The 22,603-nt window shown below is 44.6% G+C and overlaps 1 protein-coding gene and 1 long non-coding RNA gene across 7 annotated transcripts in view; one reads left to right on the forward strand and one right to left on the reverse strand.

The window, feature by feature from the left end:
- The window catches only part of evla (Enah/Vasp-like a), a 67,289-nt gene that overhangs the window by 21,515 nt on the left and 23,171 nt on the right, over positions 1 to 22,603 (reverse strand). For 4 of the 6 annotated variants that reach the window (XM_023828319.2, XM_023828317.2, XM_023828320.2 and 1 more), the window contains exons 2-3: positions 2,880 to 3,048; positions 1,614 to 1,791 (exon numbers count right to left, since the gene is read on the reverse strand). In XM_023828319.2, the coding sequence (XP_023684087.1) occupies positions 1,614 to 1,791; positions 2,880 to 3,048 (347 nt within the window). Of the gene's footprint in view, positions 1 to 1,613; positions 1,792 to 2,879; positions 3,114 to 6,585; positions 6,740 to 22,603 lie in introns of those variants that run through there. The other 2 variants (XM_023828318.2, XM_072699314.1) reach the window with 2 other exon arrangements.
- Positions 9,871 to 11,256, forward strand: LOC140578416 (uncharacterized). Its single transcript, XR_011982602.1, has 3 exons — positions 9,871 to 10,005; positions 10,107 to 10,195; positions 10,709 to 11,256. It is a non-coding gene; the product is annotated as an uncharacterized lncRNA (long non-coding RNA).

Genomic DNA, 22,603 nt, shown 5'->3' on the forward strand with positions numbered 1-22,603 from the left:
GTGATGTCAAGTGTTGACACTGGACTCCATCGTCAGTCTTATAAGTAGCATCAGGCTGAAACCTGAGTCGCGTCTATATTGGCACGCGGCAAAAGGTGACACTGCCTTTCCCCAACACATAGAACTTCAAGCCTGTTTAGTTCATACTCTTCCATCCAACCCACAGTCCAGTACAGGGCTGTTATGGGCCTGGAGCTTAAAGCACCGATCGCAAGATTTTGAATATTTATTTTTGCTTCTCAACTGGTCTGCCCTAAAGTGCTTACAAATTTAGCAGCATTGTGAGGAATGAGGGATTTTAAGCAAATTAATTAAAAAGAATGTCGGAGAGAGACAGAGTAACAGTTAATGTTCAAAAGAGTCAGTGTGAAAACAGGAAAGAGACAACAGAGTAGAGGAAAAAATGAAGCTATACTGGATCGCATAAGTAATGTCTTACTCAAATGAGGATCTGAAAAACAAAAACATATCCGAGAACACAGGAAAGCATGCAGCACTCAGTAGGTATGCCTGAGTGCCAAGGAGCTAGTGCATTAATACACACCAGCACGGAGGGACATACAGGAATGTGCTGGGAATGTGCTGGATGGACGTCTCTCTCCCCTTCTGTTATTAAAAGACTCAGAAAGTGTCACGCCAAACACAGGGCGAGCTCTAGAAACCGTATTGCTTTCATAGATACAGGGAAATGTGAAAATGCATACAGCACTGAAAAGCCCCAGTGCTGCCTTTTGAAATGTCTGGGAGACGCACTTTCGGAGTAATGCGAGCAAACGGAACAGGCGGCGGATGTAATTGAAACCGGTAAAGCGTGACTTTTTACAGCCTTCAGGAGGAATGTTCTCATTGTCTCAACAAGCTGAGACTGACGCTATGGCTGTTTCCCCTCTATTCCTAGTCCCAGATGGTGGCGCTAAGCTACATAAGAATCCACTGCGTACAATCAACGGCATTCGCGCTGGCGCATGGCGTCCAGTAGGGGGAGGTACAGTTCAGATGTAGCCACGTCAATGCTCTGAATGAACGACCAGTGACGTCATACCTGATTCTCATAGGGCTGTCACCCAAAAAATATCCCTGGCCAGATGCAGGACCGCCTGATTTGATGGTGGAAGGTATAAATGGAACTGACCTCTCAGATATCGAAGAAAATATGTGATTATACTAAATCGTGAAAAGTACTCAAAACTGCTTCCCATCTTTCCTTATTATTTTACATGGATCACATGGGTGCTGTACTCAGTCGATTCAATAAAGGGAAAGAAATCAGCAAAACAAAATATTAAATTGTACGGCACGTCAACAATCAACAGAACTAATACTGGTTAGTGCCACAAAACAAAGTTAGCAGGGGCTGAGCTAAATACCAGACAGCCCGATGCCTACAGCAAAAATTATAACTAAATATAATGTAAAATAATGTCAGTGAGTGAAAACCGAAGAGTCATATGAACCTAATCCAAAGAAAACTTCTGTGCAGCACATAAGAACCATATGATAAAAGCCCTTGCAGCCTCACTAGTAAATCCCGCAATTCTCAGAGGCCTGAAAACATCTGGAAAGCAGCCCCTTCGTGGGCACAGCGCCAACAGCTGGCGAACACGGCTGCTCACCTCCTTCCTGAGTGCTCAGCACGTTGAGGGCAAAGAGCATGGCGTTGGAGAAGGTGGCGGCCTCCTCCTTGCTGGCGAAATTCAGCCCGTACACCTGCCTGGCGTCGCGCCATTGGTGGAAAGTGGGCGTGGCCTGGTTGTACTTCAGGCCTTTCACAATGGAGTAGTTTATCACCACCTGGGGGGGGGGGGGGGCAAACATGCCATGTTGTGCATTACAGAGCAGGTGAAAAATTAACTTCAGTATGAGAGCACAGCAGCACAGACCCTCCGCAAGACCGAACAGCTTTATACTAATCAGAAATGACGGCGGAATTAATATTATCCTGTCAGTATAAGGCAGGACTTGGAAGCACAAAGAAATAAAATGGAGGGCAATTACTATTATTATTATTATTATTATTATTATTATTATTATTATTACTATTATTATTATTATTATTATTATTATTATTATTATCTATTTAAAAGGGGGATGGTGTGTGGCTCAGCAGGCTAAGCCTCGGTCTCTGTGATCAGAAGGACATTTTCATGAGCCCTTGAACCAGGCCCTTAACCCCCAGCTCCAGGGACATTGTACACTAGTTGACCCTGTGCTGTGACCCCCAAGCTGCTGTCATTTCCCCATGGGGATTAATAAAGTATCACTATTCTATTCTATTCTATTCTATTCTATTATCACTACTAGAGGGGGTCGCACATGACCTCATACCTCCAGGGCTGGAAGCTCCCCCTCCCATATGCCCCCATGTTTCACGCCTTCCCTCTCGGTTCTTTTTGTTTCTTAGGTGAGCTAAACAGCCCACTGTGTGAGTTTGTGTGAGTATGGGTGAGTTTGTGTGAGTATGTGTGAGTATGTGTGAGTATGTGTGAGTATGTGTGAGTTTGTGTGAGTATGTGTGAGTTTGTGTGAGTATGTGTGAGTATGTGTGAGTATGTGTGAGTTTGTGTGAGTATGTGTGAGCATGTGTGAGTATGTGTGAGCATGTGTGAGTATGTGTGAGTTTGTGTGAGTATGTGTGAGCATGTGTGAGTATGTGTGAGTATGTGTGAGCATGTGTGAGTATGTGTGAGTATGTGTGCTTCCCCTACGATGAGCTGGCGTGCCATCCTGTGGGAGCTCTCCTCGGCAACTCTGAGAGCAGTGTTTCATTCTGATCGCTGCTCACACTCGGACAATCTGAACTAGTGATTATGACAGCTGCTCCTACAGTACAGCTGAAGTGACCCCCCCCCCCCCCCCCCCCGGCAGTCCGCACGCCTCACCTGCTGGTCCTGCAGCTTGACACCCACCACGCGGAAGGTGTTGTTGGCGGCATTGTGGTAGATGTTGATGCGGCTGAAGCCCTGCTGTCCTGGCTTGATTGGAACCCACTTCTTGCTGCCGTCATCATATATCATGACAGATGCTCGGGCCTGGCAGACGCTCTGCTCGCTGTTGGAGGGACAGAGTGCCGTCAGTCAGGCCTTACGACCGGCAGGTTCACCACACCGGAACATCTGGAGAACACATCACGATCGTTTTCAGGTCTTACAACAGCTGCCGTTCAAATCACTCTGTGAATATTATTAACTTTTAGTAAAACAAAAATGGCTGATCCATACATGTATTTTCAGTGAGCGTGCTGTACCATCACTTTCCTAAAGCAGCACTGACGTCCTCCTGCACAGATCTTCCTCACCTTTCCTCATGTTTTTATTCCTGACTCTGTAAGGGGCTAGTCGCCCTGGCAACAAAGGCCCGGAGCTATGTCCGTGTCACATAGAGGACCACATGGACTCACGTCTTCACTGATTAATGGATGAGTCTATTCTAATTTTAGCCCTGCAGAATGGAGGGGTGATTTAGCATGGAGATGTCTCAGTGCTGGCATCATTCACTGTGACTGGAAGAGATAAAAGCTGTAGTAATTAGAGAAGCCTTCTCTGCACCCTCTGTTCCTTGCTGACGGTGTGGCCAGGATACTGTTGGCACATATTCACCCAAAATGCCCTCAGCTATAAGAAATTTGCCATAGGTCATTGACTGTATACTTCATATTAAAGCGAGGTATCCCTGCTACATCAGCGATAGTTCAGCTGTGAGCGAAATATTTCCCATGATGCTCGTGCCGGCTTTTTCAACAGCGTCAAGGTCTTAAAAGTCCCAGAGCCAAACAGCTTGCGTTAAAGTTTATGGCTGCTGAATTCCTTTAGCTTTGGCTGCATTACCCAGCAAAACTACTCCGCAAGAAAGACAAATAAAAGGCCAGACTCACATTACTGGAAATAAATGTATGAAAATACCCCCCAGCTTAGCTTGATAATCAATAAATGTGAGTGAGCATTTAGAGATAATGCAGTGGTAGACAAGTATCTAGGCTGGCATTCTGATGATCTGTTTTTTCTGTACAAGGCAGCAGTTTAAATTCAGTAATCCTTTGGCCTATGACACTTTACTAGGAAAATCTAGATTAACCTATGGAGGTTCCCACAATGGGACTTTAACAAGCTGTATTTTGGGTAGGGTGGGGGCAACATGGGAGGGGGTAAGTACTGTAATATATAGGTCAACTCCACATATATCTTATGCTTGCTGGGTGGCTGGTGGTATGTTCATCTGCACCCAATCGTTGGGGCAGTGTGGTCACATAAAACGTCCATGTGCTGCTGCATAAACAAAGGGCAAACCAAACAGCTGTAAGCCTCCACTAATAGTGCTCTGAGTCACCAGGCTACAGGGCAAAAGGCACGTTGGCCAACAATAGACACCGAGAGCATTACCTCCTTTTCAGAAAAACCAAAAACCTGCTGCATGTAATGATATACACAACAAAAAACCGTAATGATCTGAATAAATATCTAAGGAAAATGCTGCCAAAAACCATCCTAGCAGAGCTTCCCTTATTAACTGGGGAGATTTTGAGTATAATATTCCACTGGCTTATAAGAAAAAAAAACATTGCTGCTGCAGGCCCTGCTGTAAAGTAGCAGGACCCACAGCTGGATGGTAACGGACCAACCCAGAAACCAGCTGGGCCTTCTTCATGCCCCGAAATCCACAGATCACACCTGCAACACCTGAGATGCCTTCAAAATGGCCACTGGGGGCATATGGGGCCATAATGGCAGCCTGAGCAGAGAGTCACACACAAAGACAGGTTTGACCATTTTTTTGCTTGGACTGTATGACTGTTACTTGTACAACAGGTATGCAATATTCAGTTAATCCTCCTGCACCACATCGTGAAGCAGAAATTGCCACACAAACTTGATAGGGATTTTCCATCCAAAGCAAACTAACCTGCATCTAGTTATGCAACAATCAACATTTAAAATTTAAGATGTGCCACAATGCATAAACTAGGTCAGATGTGGCAGACGTATTGCAAGAGGCTTACAAGTAGTATATTACAAACATACAAGTAGCACATTACAAATATATTTCTTTAGAAAATAATCTGGCTGGGTCACTATGAATAACATAATATGTGAGTAACAGGAATCAATGTGATTCAATACATAACAGATATACAGTGATCAGGGTCAAAATATTTTTCATTATTGAAAAGCTTGCCATACAAGGAATAAAAGGCCAGGAACTGATTTTTCTGTACGTAGAATGAGAACCTTCATTCACATACTTAACCAATCTCAGTTAGTCAAGATTGCAAAACACAGGAGAAACTGGAAAGATTAATTAGAATGTCAATTACTTCTCATAATGATCCCAAGGTAGCTTTTCAGGGTACCATCAAAAATCCAAGAAGTAAGTGATCTTCTGTTGCCCCCCCTCCCTACGAGAAGGAGAATTAGTCCCCAGTGATCCCCCTGTGCAGCCGCAGGGGGTGGGAACACAGAAATCCAACCACAAGCCTGTTAAAGGCAGCACTGCGAAGCCTGGCCCGCCATCCCCCCCTCCCCCAGCCCATTTCACGTCCCGCTCGGTGCAATTACAGGGCAGGGCACCGGATCCCACTTCTACGCCGCTTAATTACTAACCCAGAATCCCACTGAAGGGGTGGGTTTCGCAGAGCTGGGAAATGGGCAGCGCTCCACCCATGGGCACCGGCCCCAGCGTGCACCCAGTGCGGTCTCCATGCTCAGCATTTAGCAGCGACACCCAGCCCAAGCCCACTCCCCGGGGCTCTTAAATGCAGGGCGTCAGCCTTAAAGCGGCACCCAGCCCTCATGCGGGATATTCAAACATGCCAATGTCCAGACCCCAGGAATCTCAGGATTAACAAGGAACAATGTGCAGGGCTTCTAAGCTGGAGAAGGGCCATCATTTTGCCCCATTTCCTTTACTAAATATTTATCGTTCACTAAAATTCTTTAAACAAACTTTTATGGTGCACTAGATGATATTTAAAGAAGTCTCTGCTGGGATTACATATTGTTTGTTTATTCACCGTAAGACATCACAAAATTTCAGACTATCATTATGTTTCCTGTATCTATCTGACTGCGTGTTTAATTTGAACTGAAGGAAAAAGGACACTAGATAATAACAAAACCAAGCAGGTTAGCCTGAAAGAATGACTGTATAAATAAAGTGGGAAATGACCCAGAACAACAGATGACACTGGTCAGCAAAGGATGTATCAAGCTACACTTAGTGTTAATCCAAACACAGGCACTTTCTGACATTCTTTCAGCCTTAGTTATTCAAACTGCAGCTAAGTTTAGGGAAAGCCCTGGTTTGGTTTCCAAAGCCTGTCTGTGTTTGTTTAAAAGAGTGGTCTTCAAATGCCAAGAATGCATCAGGTCACATCAGGTCCGGCTCAGGGTATCTGTACCGTTTTCAGAAATGACTGATAAAACGCCAACATTTCTAACAGAATCATTTTATCATATTCCAGACAAGGCTGCTATAACCCCATACTAAATGAGCAGGATGGAGGGGTGGATGGATATACTGAAGACAGTACTATAGCAACAAGTGAACTATTACAAGTTACTTTCATACAAAGAATAAATCTGCCTTACGTACCTTTTGGAAGCCATTTTCATAGTTTGTTACCACTAATGCGAGAGCAATTTCGTTAAGGAGAACCAATTCTGAACAGAAAAAAAAAGTCTTGTTTGAAAAGGTAGGACAAATGATGACTGTCACGGACTGAAATGACAGAATAAGCTGACGGAAGTTAAAAGGAGAACAGGAAACTCATTTGGGTGTCTTTGAAACTGGTGATTTGAAAGAGGGGGCTAAATACTTTCCAGTGTTTTTGTTGACGGGCTGTCTTTAATGAATAAGTACATGAGTGATATCATCCAGCTGGCATACGAGCAGCGTGCAGTCGGGCTCCCGATCGCTGCGATCACCGGTCCCACGCCGCCGACTCTGCGGCAGCCCACGGCAGCTCAGCAAGCAGGATAAAGAAACAAAAACACAAAAGCCCCCTGCCCCAAACCTCAACAAACCGCTACTTAACAGCAACTTCCTCATTTTCACCTTAATGAAAACACGTATGACTGCCGTGCTACGCAAAAGAAGAAACAAGACACTGAGTTTCTAGGGAACACCTTGCATTAACACCTGCAAATCTTTATAATAAAATCACTTTCACCGACAAACTAATATGGACAGGGTTGATAACTCTGGTCAGCTGGCTGGCGTGAGATTTTGAATTTTGAAGTCTGCACACGAATTTACATGTATGTAACAGTTTTACTGCCTTGTAAATGGTCTGTGATGTTTGCAAATTACCCCAGCGCCTTTTATGCAGCTAATTTTAGGTTTTTAATGGAATAATATAGATTTGCCGTAAGATTTCTAGCGTGAGTCTGAAAGCGAGTCAACCAATTTCTTGTCTAATCGTTATAAACATGATGATTCATTTTTGTTTAATTTGCAGGTTAAGTGATAATAGCAAAAAAAAATGTACAGTTTTTAGTCAGGGGTGTTAGTAAATAATTTGGTTGGACAGGGTAGCATGTTCGCCCACATGATTATGAGTTTCTCCGTGACCCGTCAAGTCATCTGATAAATATACGCAGGTCTTTATAAATACTTTCTGCTTTAGAAAACTTCCGGGGAGAGGAACCACAGCCTCTTAACACTTGGCAGGTTCGGTTCCCCCTTAAGAGCTGACACAGCTTGCCGAAACAATAACTGAGGAGATGCTACGATATCCGAATCAGCATTAATGGTGCCGGAGGAAAAGGGAATGTGTACTGGAGCAATCTGTGGGGGGGGGGGACTTTATGTTGCCCACTCATGAGGAACACCTTGTTATCCAGTCAATTTTTGGTGTCTATATACACAACTAATACAACATGAATACACATACGTCATACGTTATAACTAGGAATAATTGTTATAAACGGTTCTGCAGCTGACGCAGGATAAGGAACTTGCTGCTGTCTGACAACAATTTCCAGATTAGCGTTAGTCATGATCCATGATCTTCATGTTGGAAACAGACCCAGAGGAAGCAGCTGCAGTGCAGGAAAGACACCAGCAAGCTGTAGATCTACATTCCTGATGGTAATGCAAAAGCTGGTGGTGCAGAGGTGAGAAAGCAGGATAACAGGCAAACGGCTGCTGCTCTGCTCTCCATCTGGATCACATGCATCTGCACAGCTGCATGTGAAATAAAATGATGCAATCGGGAACTTTGTAGCTGCAGCTGTAACTGAATAAATAAATTTCAGTTGCTAGACATAAATGAAGATTTCAGTTCTACAAACTGAGATCATACTAAACAGTTAACTGTCCCGTTCTTAAAAATAACAGGCCAAAAATGGGAGCGCATTGGAGATGAATGGATGCAATGGTGGATTGACAAGTTCAGGGCCCACTAGGCTGCACTTTCCATGGGCCCCTCTTCTGCCCCCACTCCCCAAAAACATACAACAATTAACTGTATAGCTATTAAATATTAGTGACCATTAAATAATTTCTACAAAGTAAAAAAAAAAGGCACTGTATCAAATGAGAGCAATCACATCTGAAGAACAACAAACCGACAAGCTCATCAGTCATGTGAAACAACCAGAAACAGCGCAACAAAGACCTCATTGAATAAATGCATCTCAATAGAGGTAACCTTAAAACAGGGGTGGCCAATGTTATCCACAAAGGGCCGGCGTGTGTGCGGGTTTTTGCTGCAACTCCCTAATGAGATTACTAATTAGAGGACTGATTGGCTGGGGAGTCCTCACACCTGGGCTTGAACAGCTGACCTACAGGTTATCCCAAAACCTGCATACACACCGGCCCTTTGCGGATAAGATTGGCCACCCCTGCCTTAAAACATTACACTCTGATCCAGTGCATGTCAACTGCATCATAATGTACATTTGTGTTACTTCTTAAGTAAGAAGTGTGGCAAACTGAACACAAGAACAAAAGCAGAGACAGAAACGCCAAACCAGGAATAAAGTGAAATAAAATTACAAAACACGTGAGACTGGTCTCAAGCCAGCCTGGAACACACGACACAAGCAAACAGAATCTGAGCTACACACTCAGCCCACTGACCTATGCGGCAGCCGAGGTAACAGAGAAAACACACTAGGGACTAGGCACACTGAGGCTGAAGGGCAAGAAACAGGGAAGAGGACAGGATGGCCAGTGACACCTGCTGGCCAAAACGGGAAGGTGACATGGAAGGCGGGGTCAGACAGGTGCTGACCCTGACACATTTCTCATAGATAGCATAGACCATAGATAATTTTACAGAGAGGGGCAAATTCCAAAAGAAAATAAAACAAGTTCTTACTATGAGAATGTTTACTTCCGTGCTTTCCTGGCATAAAACTCACTGATCAGGCTTGTAAAGTCCATTTTGCATAGGAAACAGACTATGCATACCAGAATATACCCGACAGTATGAAAAGAGATACATTTAGAATTGATTCTCCCATTTAGTTTTAACCAAACACCAACTCCCAAACAACTCCCCCCCCCCAAGCCTGGGCAAGCTTGTTCATTAATCCACTCCTGGATGGATGAGTTTTAACAGGATGCGAGCAACTGGCGTGAAGGACAGCCACATCTATTGTTTCCGGACAGTTCCGATAACAGGCGCAAGAGAGCTCTTATTTAGTGTTACAGAAAATGTTTTACCAAATGTAATCTCTGAAAATGGGGGATTGGCTAAATGCCTAGTAGGAGTTTCACTGTGGCAATGCCATGAAAGTCATTGATAAAAATCATCTTCATACAAATGGTTTATAAGTGAAGCCATTTGCACTGTGACTGTGTGACTGTAGGTTTGGATGTGGCCCACAGTGTGATAGGAACTTATCTGGTTCAGAGCCATAGGAAGCAGGGAAAACGAGGCAGGGGACACCCTGGATAGAGCGCCAGTCCCTCGCGTGGCATTAGGCGGGGGACACCCTGGACAGAGCGCCGGTCCCTCGCGTGGCATTAGGCGGGGGACACCCTGGACATTCTTCCTTACAGGTAATATAAGTAGCATTATGTTTGTTTTTTTGCAGGTGAAGTAGCTGCCTTGAGTTTGCTCTTCTGTGGTATTTTTTATCTGACTCTTCCCCACCCCTTAGCACGATGAAACAAACTTCCCTGTCTAAATCCGGGGCCACATGCTTCTGTTGGCTGTTCTGACTGCAGGGACTCTCCCGCATCACTAAAGGTGAATTTCATGTGAAAATGTGGACGTCACGCCGTGTTTGGGAAGATCTGAGGACAGGAGAGGGAAAGCAGGTCATGCTTGTAAAAATCCAGGAGGAGCGGGAAAGGCGAGACAGAGAGAGCTGTTACCCGAAAGTGACAGCATTGTGGGAAAAGGGTAGGAAGCACTTGGAAAAGGGGGGTGGGGGAACAAAGGGCATCCCATCTGCAGCCAAGTCATCAAGCTATATTTACCCAGTCCCCCACCCAGACCACCCACCCACCCCAGGCAGGATGAATCAATGTATGCAGAAGGCGAAGAACACAGGGGTCATAGGTGAGGGGGGAAGAAATTAATTTGGCACATGTATGTGGAGAGCAACACAGGAGAGAGGACAGCAGACCCACAGAGTGTGAATAGACATTTACAGCAAGGGAGCCCAAGCCTACAAAAATTACAGGCCTCTTTAGATGGTGAAACACCATGAACACCTGAAATATCCATCCATCCATCCATCTTCTACCGCTTTTCCAGGTCGGGTCATGGGAGCAGCAGTCTAAGCAGGGAAACCCAAACTTCCCTCTCCCCAGCCACTTTGTCCAGCTCCTCCGGGGGAATCCCAAGGCGTTCCCAGGCCAGCCAAGATATAATCTCTCCACCGTGTCCTGGGTCTTCCCCGGGGCCTCCTCCCAGTGGGACATGCCCAGAACACCTCACCAGGGAGGCGTCCAGGAGGCATCCTGACCAGATGCCCGAGCCACCTCATCTGGCTCCTCTCAATGCGGAGGAGCAGCGGCTCTACTCTGAGTCCCTCCCGAATGACCGAGCTCCTTACCCTATCTCTAAGGGAGAGCCCAGCCACCCTGCGGAGGAAACCCATTTTGGCCGCTTGTATTCGTGACCTCGTTCTTTTGGTCACTACTCACAACTCATGACCATAGGTAAGGGTAGGAACGTACATCGACTGGTAAATCGAGAGCTTTGCCTTTTGGCTCAGCTCCATCTTCACCATGACAGACTGGCACTGCCCCTGATGTCCACGTGATGCTGCAGATGTGTGTCAACCAAGACAGCCCTGTAACATCCAGAGCCTTGACGATCTCCAGGCAAATCTCATCCACCCCTGGGGCCTGACCACCGAGGGGCTTTTTAACGACCTCAGCGACCTCCACCCCAGAGATAGGGGAGTCCACCCCCAAGTCCCCAGACTCTGCTTCCTCATTGGAAGGCGTGTCGGTGGGATTGAGGAGGTCTTTGAAATATTCCTTCCACCGACCCACACCTGAAATAAGTTAGGATAATTATTCCAATAAGCATATTAATGGCTTGAATGGAACAAAAGCTGGGTTCTCAGAACTCTTGAGCTACGGCGTGGAGTTTCTACACTGTCGGTGTGAGGGGTGCCCGATTCTACTGGCATCATCAGCCGCCGAAATCAACCGATGGGGCCTGTCGCGCCCATAAGAAGCCCCGAGTCGCTGCTGCTGAATCCACTTCACTCTTCAGCTGGTACAGAATGCAGCAGCCAGAGTTCTCACAAACACTAAAAAATTTGATCACATTACACCAGTCTTATCCTCCCTTCATTGGTTACCAGTTAAGTCTCGGATTGACTATAAAATACTGCTATTAACCTATAAAACACTGAATGGCCTTGCACCAGAATACCTAAGTGATCTGCTGACCTCATACAACCCCCCGCGCTTGCTTCGTTCTCAAGGTGCGGGATATCTGTTAGTACCCAAGGTAGAAAGAGCTACGGCAGGCTGCAGAGCTTTCTCCTACAGAGCTCCTCAGCTGTGGAACGGTCTTCCACCGGATGTGCGGGTTTTAGGCTCACTCTCAATATTCAAGTCTAGACTAAAAACACACCTGTTTAGTTTAGCTTATAGGGACACTAGTTCTAGCTCTAGCTAACTCCTCACTCCCAGTTAGACCTATAGTGTGAGGTGTAGAGCTGGGTGGGGATCGGTGCCATTGGCTTTGGATAATCTGAATTGACAGTGCTGTCACTCTAGCTTCACAATCGCTTGTGGGATTGGAGTGCTGACATTTCAGGGACTCCCCATGCCTGCATTCCCACCTGCCTCTCCCTCATACTTATGCTGCCATAGCCATATCTGCCGGGGCTTGCACATTGCACTTCATATTGCACTCATCTAACTTTTAGCACTGCCTACAGTCTCCCCTACTTTGACTAATTGCATATTTTATTTCCCCTACTTCTCCTGGGGGGTGCTGCCTGGAGCCCTCAATCTATCAAGATGTCCAGCACATCCTGCAACATGTGACGTCGCCTCTACCAATGACGTCCGTGCATCCAGCTTGCCGTTCTGCCTGCGTCATCTTCCTTGTATGACCCGCTCCCTGCCTTCTGGTTGCCTGGCGATTGGAGGGAGCGTTGGCACCGGCTTGTCATCTCCCCTGCTCCCTGTTTGTGTCTAAAATTTTACTGTATTTGACTCTCCCTGCCAGCCCCTGGAGGATGGGCTCCCCCTTTGAGTCTGGTCCCTCCCAAGGTTTCTTCCTTCTGGGGAGTTTTTCCTTGCCACTGTCGCCTATGGCTTACTCACTGGGGGCTTTGGGTGGGGATGCTGTAAAGCGCTTTGAGACGATGTAATGTTGTGATAATGCGCTATACAAAAATAAATTTGTTGTTGTCGTTGTTGTTGTTATTAATTCTGTTTGTGCTGGGGTTTGTAAGAGCAAGCCATCCAAAGCCTGAATGAAACCCTTAGCGGGCAGCTGCTCATTAGTAAATGAACAGCGACGCCTCATTGTTCAGTTCATGGTCTTGACCACAAATCATGCAGCATGTATTAAATGGTACACAGTCCAGGTCCATAAACCAAATGATTTCAGCAGCTGAGGTTGAGTAATTAATTGGGTGACTGAAGCAGATGGCCTACAAGAGGCAGGGGGACAGTGGTACTGCGAAAAGCCAGAACCTTGCACATTCTGTTTTGTTAGCCCCTACTGCCCTGTTCAGGCTAAACTGCCCAATGCCGTTTCAGAAATAATTGCATTAAGAAAACCCATTAGCAACAGCAACTGGAGCCAGAGTTCACATAGAAAAGTCACAAAGTACTTAGTCATTTTGCAGCTGCCAATCCATTTCAATAACTGCTTATGCACTTGGAGTCAAGGTGACCTGAATTGTACCCCGGGAGGTGCAGCTTCAATAAGTTACACTCCGGACACTGACCTCTGAGACGGAAAACGCACCCATCCACTACATAACACTGCAGCATGTTATAATCATAAGCAAGTTCAATTAAAATGGCCACCCCAAGGCACTTACAAACATGGACATGCATACACATTTATTAGCCATAAATGTAGTGTCAAGCAATTAGCTAAAAAGGACGTTGGGTGCTGTTATGTGTCTATAAATTCCAGCTGAAGCTTTCCTGAAGGTCAAATTTCAAATCAGCGGAGAGAACACAGTCATCCCCCTCTGACAAACAGTCAGCAAGACAAACTCAAATCTAAACATAAAAACCATGTAACAAAGGTCAAATGTGTAATGTGTGGCCACCATGAAGATCTATGACAGATAACAATGGTACATTAAAGTGATCTAGAACGAAAAAGGGGATATGCTCATTTTAGGCACATCAGATACTAAGAAACTTTTTATTGTTGTGATTTTCCTCAACATCAGCAGAATTTTAATTAGGTTTCAAGCAATGTGAGCAAAAGGGAATTCGACGAGCAGTTAGTTCTCCTTCTAATCTCACTGCCAGTGTCATGTTTGTTTTCAGAAATTTAACCTTAAATCCGCAGAAGGATATAGTTTCAACTCTCAAAATGAGTTCAAAAAATCCATTTAGAAAAACAAAGGAATGTAACTATGAGGAAAACTCTCATCTATCAAAAGAGCCCCTGCGAATGGAGAAACTTGGTGGGTGCTAATCTGCCACACGCGCAGTGAGAACTCCACCCCAGTGCACATTGTGTTGGATGCCTGCAGCCCATTCTTACACACCTCGCTGAATCTGTTTAAAAATGAAGCAGCATTTTCAGTGTGAAAGGCATAAATATATTTTCTTCTAAACACATTCAAGTGGGGTTTAGTGGCTACATTTTTGTATGGCTGTGGTAACATTAAAAAATAAAAATCAAAAAAATCCGGGAACCATTTCTTTAAATAAAAGGGACCTCAGTAGACAGTTATCATGCACTACAAAATACGATTTCTGCTCATTGTCAACCAATGTGTCACAGCTCAGCTCTATTCTGGATATTCTAACTGTGAACTGTGTACTTTTTAATTTGCTTGGACTATGTTTACTTGTATGCACTCTTTGTACTACCTTTACACTTGGTCTCTTTTGCATTATGTGGATGTTCATCTGTGTTCTACAGGCCTTACTGCTGTATGCAGAAGAATTTCCCCCTGGCATCAATAAAGTTTATCTTATATTAATTTAGATTCACCCTGTGCCGTAAACTCTAAAATGAGTCAAGGAGACTGCAGTAGAAACATGAATAAACATTGTGAGTGCTTAGGAAATGGAATTCATGTCCTAATTTAGCATATTTACTTAAAACTATATCCCATTACCAAAAGCATTTTAACAAGGCACTAAGCTAACATTCAGGATTAGCCTGTCTGGAATGTGTACACCATAATTGTAGCAATCTTCTCAATAACAGACCCCTGGGTAGAAAAGTAGCCCAGTATCATGCTGACTTTACTTCCTGCCACCCATGTCACACTTCCTCTTTGGGCAACACAGAGACTGACTGGGTGAAAGGACAGGTGCGAGGAAGAGAGAGACACTTTAGTAATATTCATGTATTCTTCCCCCACAGATAATTATATGTGATATAACTTAAAATTGAATTTAAACCAGGGCGTAGGAACTGGGAGGATGGATACCCCCAATATCTAATTTGGATTTGTTCACCCCCTCCTGCTGCCCCCCCACCCCCACCCCACCCCCACACCCACCCCCACCCCCACCCCCACCCCGGCCAATAAATAGACCTTTGTATTTAAATTGTTGTGTCCCACCACAATATCAAACTTTCTCATATGCCATTGAATTTCACCATGTTTAAGTTGGAAACATTAAGTGCTACCAGATAACGTGCAGTCTGAATATCAACCACCAATGCCCATCTGCGTGTAGGATGACACCTTTTTTCCGTATGACTGCGTTTACAGTGAATCATAGCGTTCAAAGCACTTACAGCATCATAATCAGATTTGTTATTTATTGTAGAGTCTGTACAAAGTACAAATTCCTTTGGAAATGGGTGCCAGTTTAATCCCAGTATGATGCCTTCTTCATAAACAGCACTACAGTGTCCCATCAGAAATGTACAAACCGTTTACACTCACTCGCTCCCCGCAATGCCACAGTCTTGGCCCTGTTTAAAAAGAATTCACACTGCTCCAGCTATCTGATTTGGACATGAGGATTGAGTAAATGCAGCAGGATTTAATTTATTTAAGAGCCATCTGTCGTCAACAATTCAAAGTATAAAAGTAACCAAACCACTTAGCTTACTAGTCTCTTACATATATCACTATATACTGTATATAGATGCCTAATAAATGTATGTCTAAACATATATATTTTGAGCTACAAGACGGCAGACCTTCTGCAAACCTTCTCTAGAAGTCGTCTCCGTTTTTACATTTTACTTTCACTACTGGAGTGTCAACCAGTGTTTGTTTCCTTGGGACTAACATCTGCGGGCAACATGACGCTTTTCATGGAAATAATGCAAATATCCTTCAGGGAATGGTAGGCAGAGATCCATTAGGGACTAGGAGGGGAAACCTCCTGCAAAGAATAATTGCTTCCTGTAAGAGAGTTTTTGTGGTTTCCAACAGAGTTAAGTGTAGTCTTGTGTGATAGCCTGGGTGGGATCTTGCACAGAGGAAAGGAACTGAAAAGCATCCATGACTGAAGAGGGGAGTTTTGCTGCTGTAAGCACACACCCCTGCTTTCTATCTCCTATTCTGCCTGGGTCCCAATTACCTAATGGCGGTTTGCCACTGGCATACAGGAACTGAGCCTAACCTGAGCCATTCCGTAAAAACAGACTAGTTACAGTGCAGTTCCAACTCATTTCGGTTTTCCACTACAGAAGGGTCGGCTTAGTAAAGGCGTTGCTGGGTTTGGAGAGCAACAGTGACGTAAAACCAAAAAGATGCTTATTTACTGTCCAAACGGTATTCATCCTAATATTCTATGTGCAATTATTATTATTTTTTTAACTATGTGTTAATAGTTGAATTAGCATTTGTTTGCATAAATTAACATTCTGAATCCATTCTGTTCAGTTGTTCTATAGTATTTTTTTAATTAGCAGGTTCAAAACTTTCAAGTTCCGAGGTACCAGGAAAACATAAATACTTTGCAAAGTGCAACACTACTAATAATGTATAATATAGAGAATATGGATTTTTCCTTCAGATAATCCATGTGCAGAACACCGGTATCTCCATGCCTTTTGACTAATCAGATGGTGGTGAAACCAGCTCAGTTTAGTGACGCTTTGGTCCTGCTAGTACGTAGGGCCTTGTCAGCATGGGTAAGGCTCAGGTACGGCTTGGGTACAACTTCCATCATTTAAATGGTAAAGCATCAGTTTGCGGTAAGGCTCAGGTACGGCTTGGGTACAAGTTCCATCATTTAAATGGTAAAGCATCAGTTTGCGGTATGGCTTGGGTACGGCTTGGGTACGGCTTGGGTACTGCTTGCATCATTTATATTGGTAAACCATCGGTTTGCGATACGGCTCGGGTACAGCTTGGTTCTTGTTGGCAGTGGAAAAACGCCATAAGTGCTTCAAGTAAAGGCTTTGGGAGCCATTTGTAGAGGAACAGTGGAGCTATTTTTTTCATATATCCCATATTTCTGTTCTTTTCTTAAGACATACACACACATAACAGCTGAGAGTGAACCTTGGGATCTGAACACTGGGACCCCAATAAATGAATGAGTGCTACATTTATATAGCACTTTTTAAGACTCCCAAAGTGCTTTACAGAACCAATGGGGAACCACTTCAACCACCACCACTATGTAGCACCCTCCTGGATGACACGATGGCAGCCATTCTGCACCACTACACAGTAGCTAAAAGTGGTGAAGGGGCAGGAGAGAATTCACCAGATATAGGGGATGATTCAGAGGCCAGATCTGAAAGGGCCACAGAGGGAAGTTTTAGCCAGGACATCAGGGTACCACCCCTACTCATTCGAAAGACTCGCAGAGATCTTTGCTGATCTCACAGAGTCAGGACCTTGATTTTACATCTCATCCAAAGGATAGCACCATTTTTAAGGCACAATGTCACTGCACTGGGGCATTGGCATCCACACAGAGTTCAGAATGGGCAAACCTGTTGGGCGCACCAACACCTCTTCCAGCAGCAACCCAGCTTTCCTAGTTGGTCTCCCACCTAAGTACTGGTCAGATCCACACCTGCTTAGCTTACCTGGTCTGAACTGCAGCTGGTATGGCTGCTGGTAAGCTATAAATCCAGCACCCCTGGGTCTTTTTTTTCAGGGAGATGCAGCTACTCTGCCAAGCACAGGATTCAAACTGGTGACCCTCAAATTACAGGCACTGTGGCCTAACCCAAGCTAACATCACTTAGCATTCCCAAGAAGTCTCCCATTCAAGTTCTGTCTGACCCCAACCCTGCTTAGCAGCCAAGGTTAGGCATATTCAGGGTGAAGTATCATAAGTATCACTGCTTAATCAGCTTGAGTATACAAGCCGAGTATGCCAGTTGCCCTAGAGTACTCATACATCAAGCCTATGGCATGTGAATTTTAAGTAAGCCTTGCACACATGGGGGTATTGAAGCAGGTCTGAGATGCTGTTGTGTATTTCTTTGTACGTTGCATTGGGGACCCATGGACAGGCACCATGGGGCGGGGAGTGAAGGGTGGGGGGCTCAGGATCACAGAGGTGGCAGCCGTTTTTGTTGCTATGATAATTATTCCAGAAAGCAGGCTGGAACTGTGGAGTCACATGATTCTGGAGATTAGACAGCACTGGTTGTTATGAGGTGGGACAGGAAGGGGGTGTAACAAACATGAATGCAAAAAACAAAGAAGCCATTTTGGTGGACAGGAAAATAACCAAAATCATAAACTCAGGCAGGTATTTAAGGTATAAGTGTCTAACCTGCATTTGAGTGCTACCCCCAGGCACAAAACATAACGCGCTGATTAATAATCAACAAAAAACCCTGTGACCTGCCCCTCTTGGCTTAGCATAGCTATGCTAAAAACTCTGGGAAACTGGTCAACAACAAGTCAAAATAAAAAAAGAGTTGCCAGTAATACATTACTAGTAATCCAGAGCATCCAGCTAGAGTGGAGGTAAAAATTAAACTACAGGCAGCCCCCAAGTAAAGACTGTCCAGCTTACAGGCAACTCGTACTTACCAACAGATTGCCATAAAGCCTACAATATAAAAAATTCGGGTTAATTGCAGTGATTCATAATAACAAACGCACACACTACTTTTACACTCTCCTAAAAATGGCTCAAGCTACAGTACAGTACCATATGTAGTTACTTTTATTATTACCGCATTATTATTACTCTTCTGACTTACAAATTCGACAGACTTAGGGAACGAATGTGATTCGTTACCAGAGGACTGCCTGTGTACAATGTTGTTTTAGCGGTAATACTGAAGTTATAACCTCTTCAAGCGCTACAGATCCATAGCATGGCAGCGGTCAGTGTCACCTAAACAATTGTAAAGGCATTGAATGGTTCCTGCCCTTCAGAATATCAATTATGTTGTCACATAAAACCAGCCCTCCTTTGCACAATAAGGTTAATGACTCAGAGAACGATATTGTAATAAAATCCTAGGGTAACAACACAGATTAGATGAAGAGAAATGCATAAAGTACAACACTGCTTAGTGCCGTGAGAGTCCAATATCAATTACCGTCTCCGACCGAAACTGGGTGCTTCGAAGCCTCCTGGTAAATACCTGCTGGCGGTGTAGAATTAGTACTGAGGGTAAATTATGGATAAATTAGCAGTTTGGTTTCTATTTGGGAAGGAATGACATAGAGGGATTGGTTTGGAGCTTCTCCTCTGCACTGTTAAACACAGGCCTCTGTGCAGGGAATAGAACATTACTGTGAAGAAATAAACACTCTTTCCCAGTCAAGCAACAGTACAGACACCCAAGCAGACCAGAAGGCTTAATTTAACCTCCGTGTCATTTCACTCTTGTTCATCACCCCCCACCCTTATCCCAAGCTCCTCTGGATTCTGATACCCTACGTTATTTCAGCAGACAGCACTGAAAAGAGTGATGCAGTGACTGGATCAGAACTCGCTTCACCTCAAGAGACAGAATCTCTGCTGAAAGGAAATCAGTCTTTTACCCAAAGTGCTCTACTCTCTCCTTTCCTGCTGATAGATGATAGGTTTGGTTTTGAGCTTTTAATTCATGCTTGGTTTGAAATTCGTATGAATATTAAATTAAATATAAAATCTGGCCAAAATCCATTGAAGAAAAATGTAAATCAGCATGCCCACACATGAACCCTGTGAAATGTTTCTAGAAGGCCATGGCACTCTCACACGCCATGCACTCTCACGCACCACGCACTCTCACGCGCCACGCACTCTCACGCGCCATGCACTCTCACATGTCATGCACTCTCACACACCATGCACTCTCATGCCATGCACTCTCACACACCATGCACTCTCATGACATGCACTCTCACACACCATGCACTCTCTCACACACACACACACACACACCTACAGCCAATTTCGTAATTACAATTAACCTCAGCATCTTTTTCAACTGCAAGGGGGAAACCGGAGTACCCAGAGGAAACCCCACATGACATGCAGAGAACATGCAAACTCCACACACATGGAGCCATGGCAGACGCTCAAACTTCAGCCCCAGAGGTGCAAGGCAGAGTGCTAAACACTGCACCACCATGACGTCCCTGAAATAATCCTATCAAATACAAATAACTTTTTATTCACATATTTTTCAACTTATTTTGTTTTGGTTTAAAGTGGTAACTCAATGTGTCGACAAATTAACATATCACATTTGTAAGATTGTGATCATTGATACATGTGACAGGTAATTGTCCTGTCTATCACGCTGTGAAGGACCCACCCCAGCTCCGGCAGGTCAGCTGGAGCCGCCTTGCCCGTTTCCATTCTGTCCGCTCAGGCATCCGTGCCCCAAAAACACACATTAATTATCCAGTTCACACAATGGAAAAAATATTCAAGATGGACCTCCCCAAAGTGAAAAATATTAGCTCCCAAAGTTCTTAGTTACTTTTGTAATAAAACAATAATGTTAGGGGGTCCCTAGCTCTGGCCTGATTTTATTTTTTATTATTGATTTTATTAAATTATTGATTTAAGAAGGGCTGAAATCTGCTGCTATGGGCAGTAATATACATCTTTATATAACCCTCTCCAGGTACTAAAGCAAACTGTAGGCAGGAGCCTACAGGGAAAATGAGAAACATTCATCCATCCATTTTCTGAAACCACTTGTCCTATTCAGGGTTGTGGGGGGTCCAGAGCCTATCCTAGAGCCTACAGGTGCAAGACGGGGAGCAACCCAGGATGGGATGCCAACCCATTGCAGGGCACACACACACACCATTCACTCCCACATGCACACCTACAGGCAATTTGATAGCAATAATTCACCAGGATTACCTGGAGGAAACCCCACAACAAGACGGGGAGATCATGCGAACTCCACACGCCTGGGGCCCTGGCAGAGACTGAAACCCTGGTCCCAGAGGTGTGAGGCAGAAGTGCGAACCACTGAGAAATATGACGCTCCTTTATAGGAATATGATAAAGCCATAAAAAGAAAAAGATTCGGATTTGTACCACATGTGGTGATCGTTTAAAACTTCCATGAGCTTGAGCCTGTTCCTGGCTCATAAACTGAAGAATCCCTGAGCATTTCACTCTCTAGTAACCATGTTCTCGTACGACGTCTGTGAGACTGACTTCAGCAGATTCCCATGCTATGTCAGCTGCGGAGAACACAGGTCCCCAGCCAGTCATGAATGATAAGACAAATCATGCTCTTGATGAATCGATGAAACGCGTCCGGCGCCCTTTCGATCGTCTATGCTGCAAATATGCTGGATTGACTCGGGCAGAAGGCCTGACACTGCAGAGGGCCCATTCTGGCACAAACGGCACAGGCCCTGCCGCTTCCCGTCCTCCAGAATCATCCTTGCCGTACGTCACCCCAGCTGCATCTTTGGCCTGTTCATGGCTTCCAGTAGCAGCCTTGCTATAAAGCAATATGTGACAAATGTTCCTTGGATACCCTACTTAACTACACAAGTATTTGTGCTCTTTCGAACATTTTTTGGTGATGGGGGCGGATGCATGGGATTGAGAAGAGCAGTGATCCAGCACATGCCTGAACAGACTCCAGGAGGAGAATGAATTCCAGATGCTATTGCAGTCCGTTACCTTGCATACAGGAATGTTTTGGCTAGCTGTAAAACATCCCTGCTTTCTTCGATATCCTTCGAATTCCACAGTCCCATTTTGTCAACTACCTCTCCTTCCCAAGGGGTTACTTCTCATATCATCAAGATATCATGGCATTGGCCACCAAGAATGGTGAGAGAGACCAGGAGAATTCTTCATCTAGAATATACTTTGACTTAATAAGTATGCACCGGAGTTAATGGCTTCTTAGAGGAGGCTAAATTCGGCATGCTTATAAAATATTAAAGTTAATGAGAGCTAGGAAGGTAATTTTATATTTCATACACATACTTCTCAAACTGATAAAATTCTTTCTGTAGGTTCATAGAAGAGCTGGGTCAGCATCATGAGATGATTGGACATTTGTCCATCATTCTTAATTCCAGGATGTACCTAAAAGTCACAAAGTTGTGTTGATAGATTGATAGATAGATAGAACAGGATAGCACAGTCACATTTCTATTTGTGCTTTTAAAGAACAAGAAAAGATCCTTGTTAAACTTGTCAAACATACTCCTTCAGATGTGCATTAAAAAATGCAAGGGAATATTTCCATGGTTTACGAAAGCGTCCCAGTTCCGAAACAGCCAGTGTTGATCTTTCCAGAGTCAGTTGAAGTGTCTGTTTTTAGACAGCTGGCTTTTTCAATGAACTGCTTCTTTCTTTGCTACTGCAGAAGGCAATACCGCTCAGCGTCTCCATGTGGCACCATGACGTCGAGTGACTGCCTGATGGTGAAAGCAGAGAAGGCCCACCCTAATGCGCAGCCCTCCCTTTCCCATCAAAAGCAGCCGCCTGGGAGCCATCTAATTAGCCTACAGTGGGTTTGTGGCCCTGCCAGGCACCAAAAAAAAGATTGGTGCCTTAACTTACCCAATCACAGCATGGCATGAAAAAAATATATAGTATAACAGACCTA

This window comes from Paramormyrops kingsleyae, chromosome 14 (assembly GCF_048594095.1).
Source record: "Paramormyrops kingsleyae isolate MSU_618 chromosome 14, PKINGS_0.4, whole genome shotgun sequence".
Taxonomy (NCBI): Eukaryota; Metazoa; Chordata; class Actinopteri; order Osteoglossiformes; family Mormyridae; genus Paramormyrops; species Paramormyrops kingsleyae.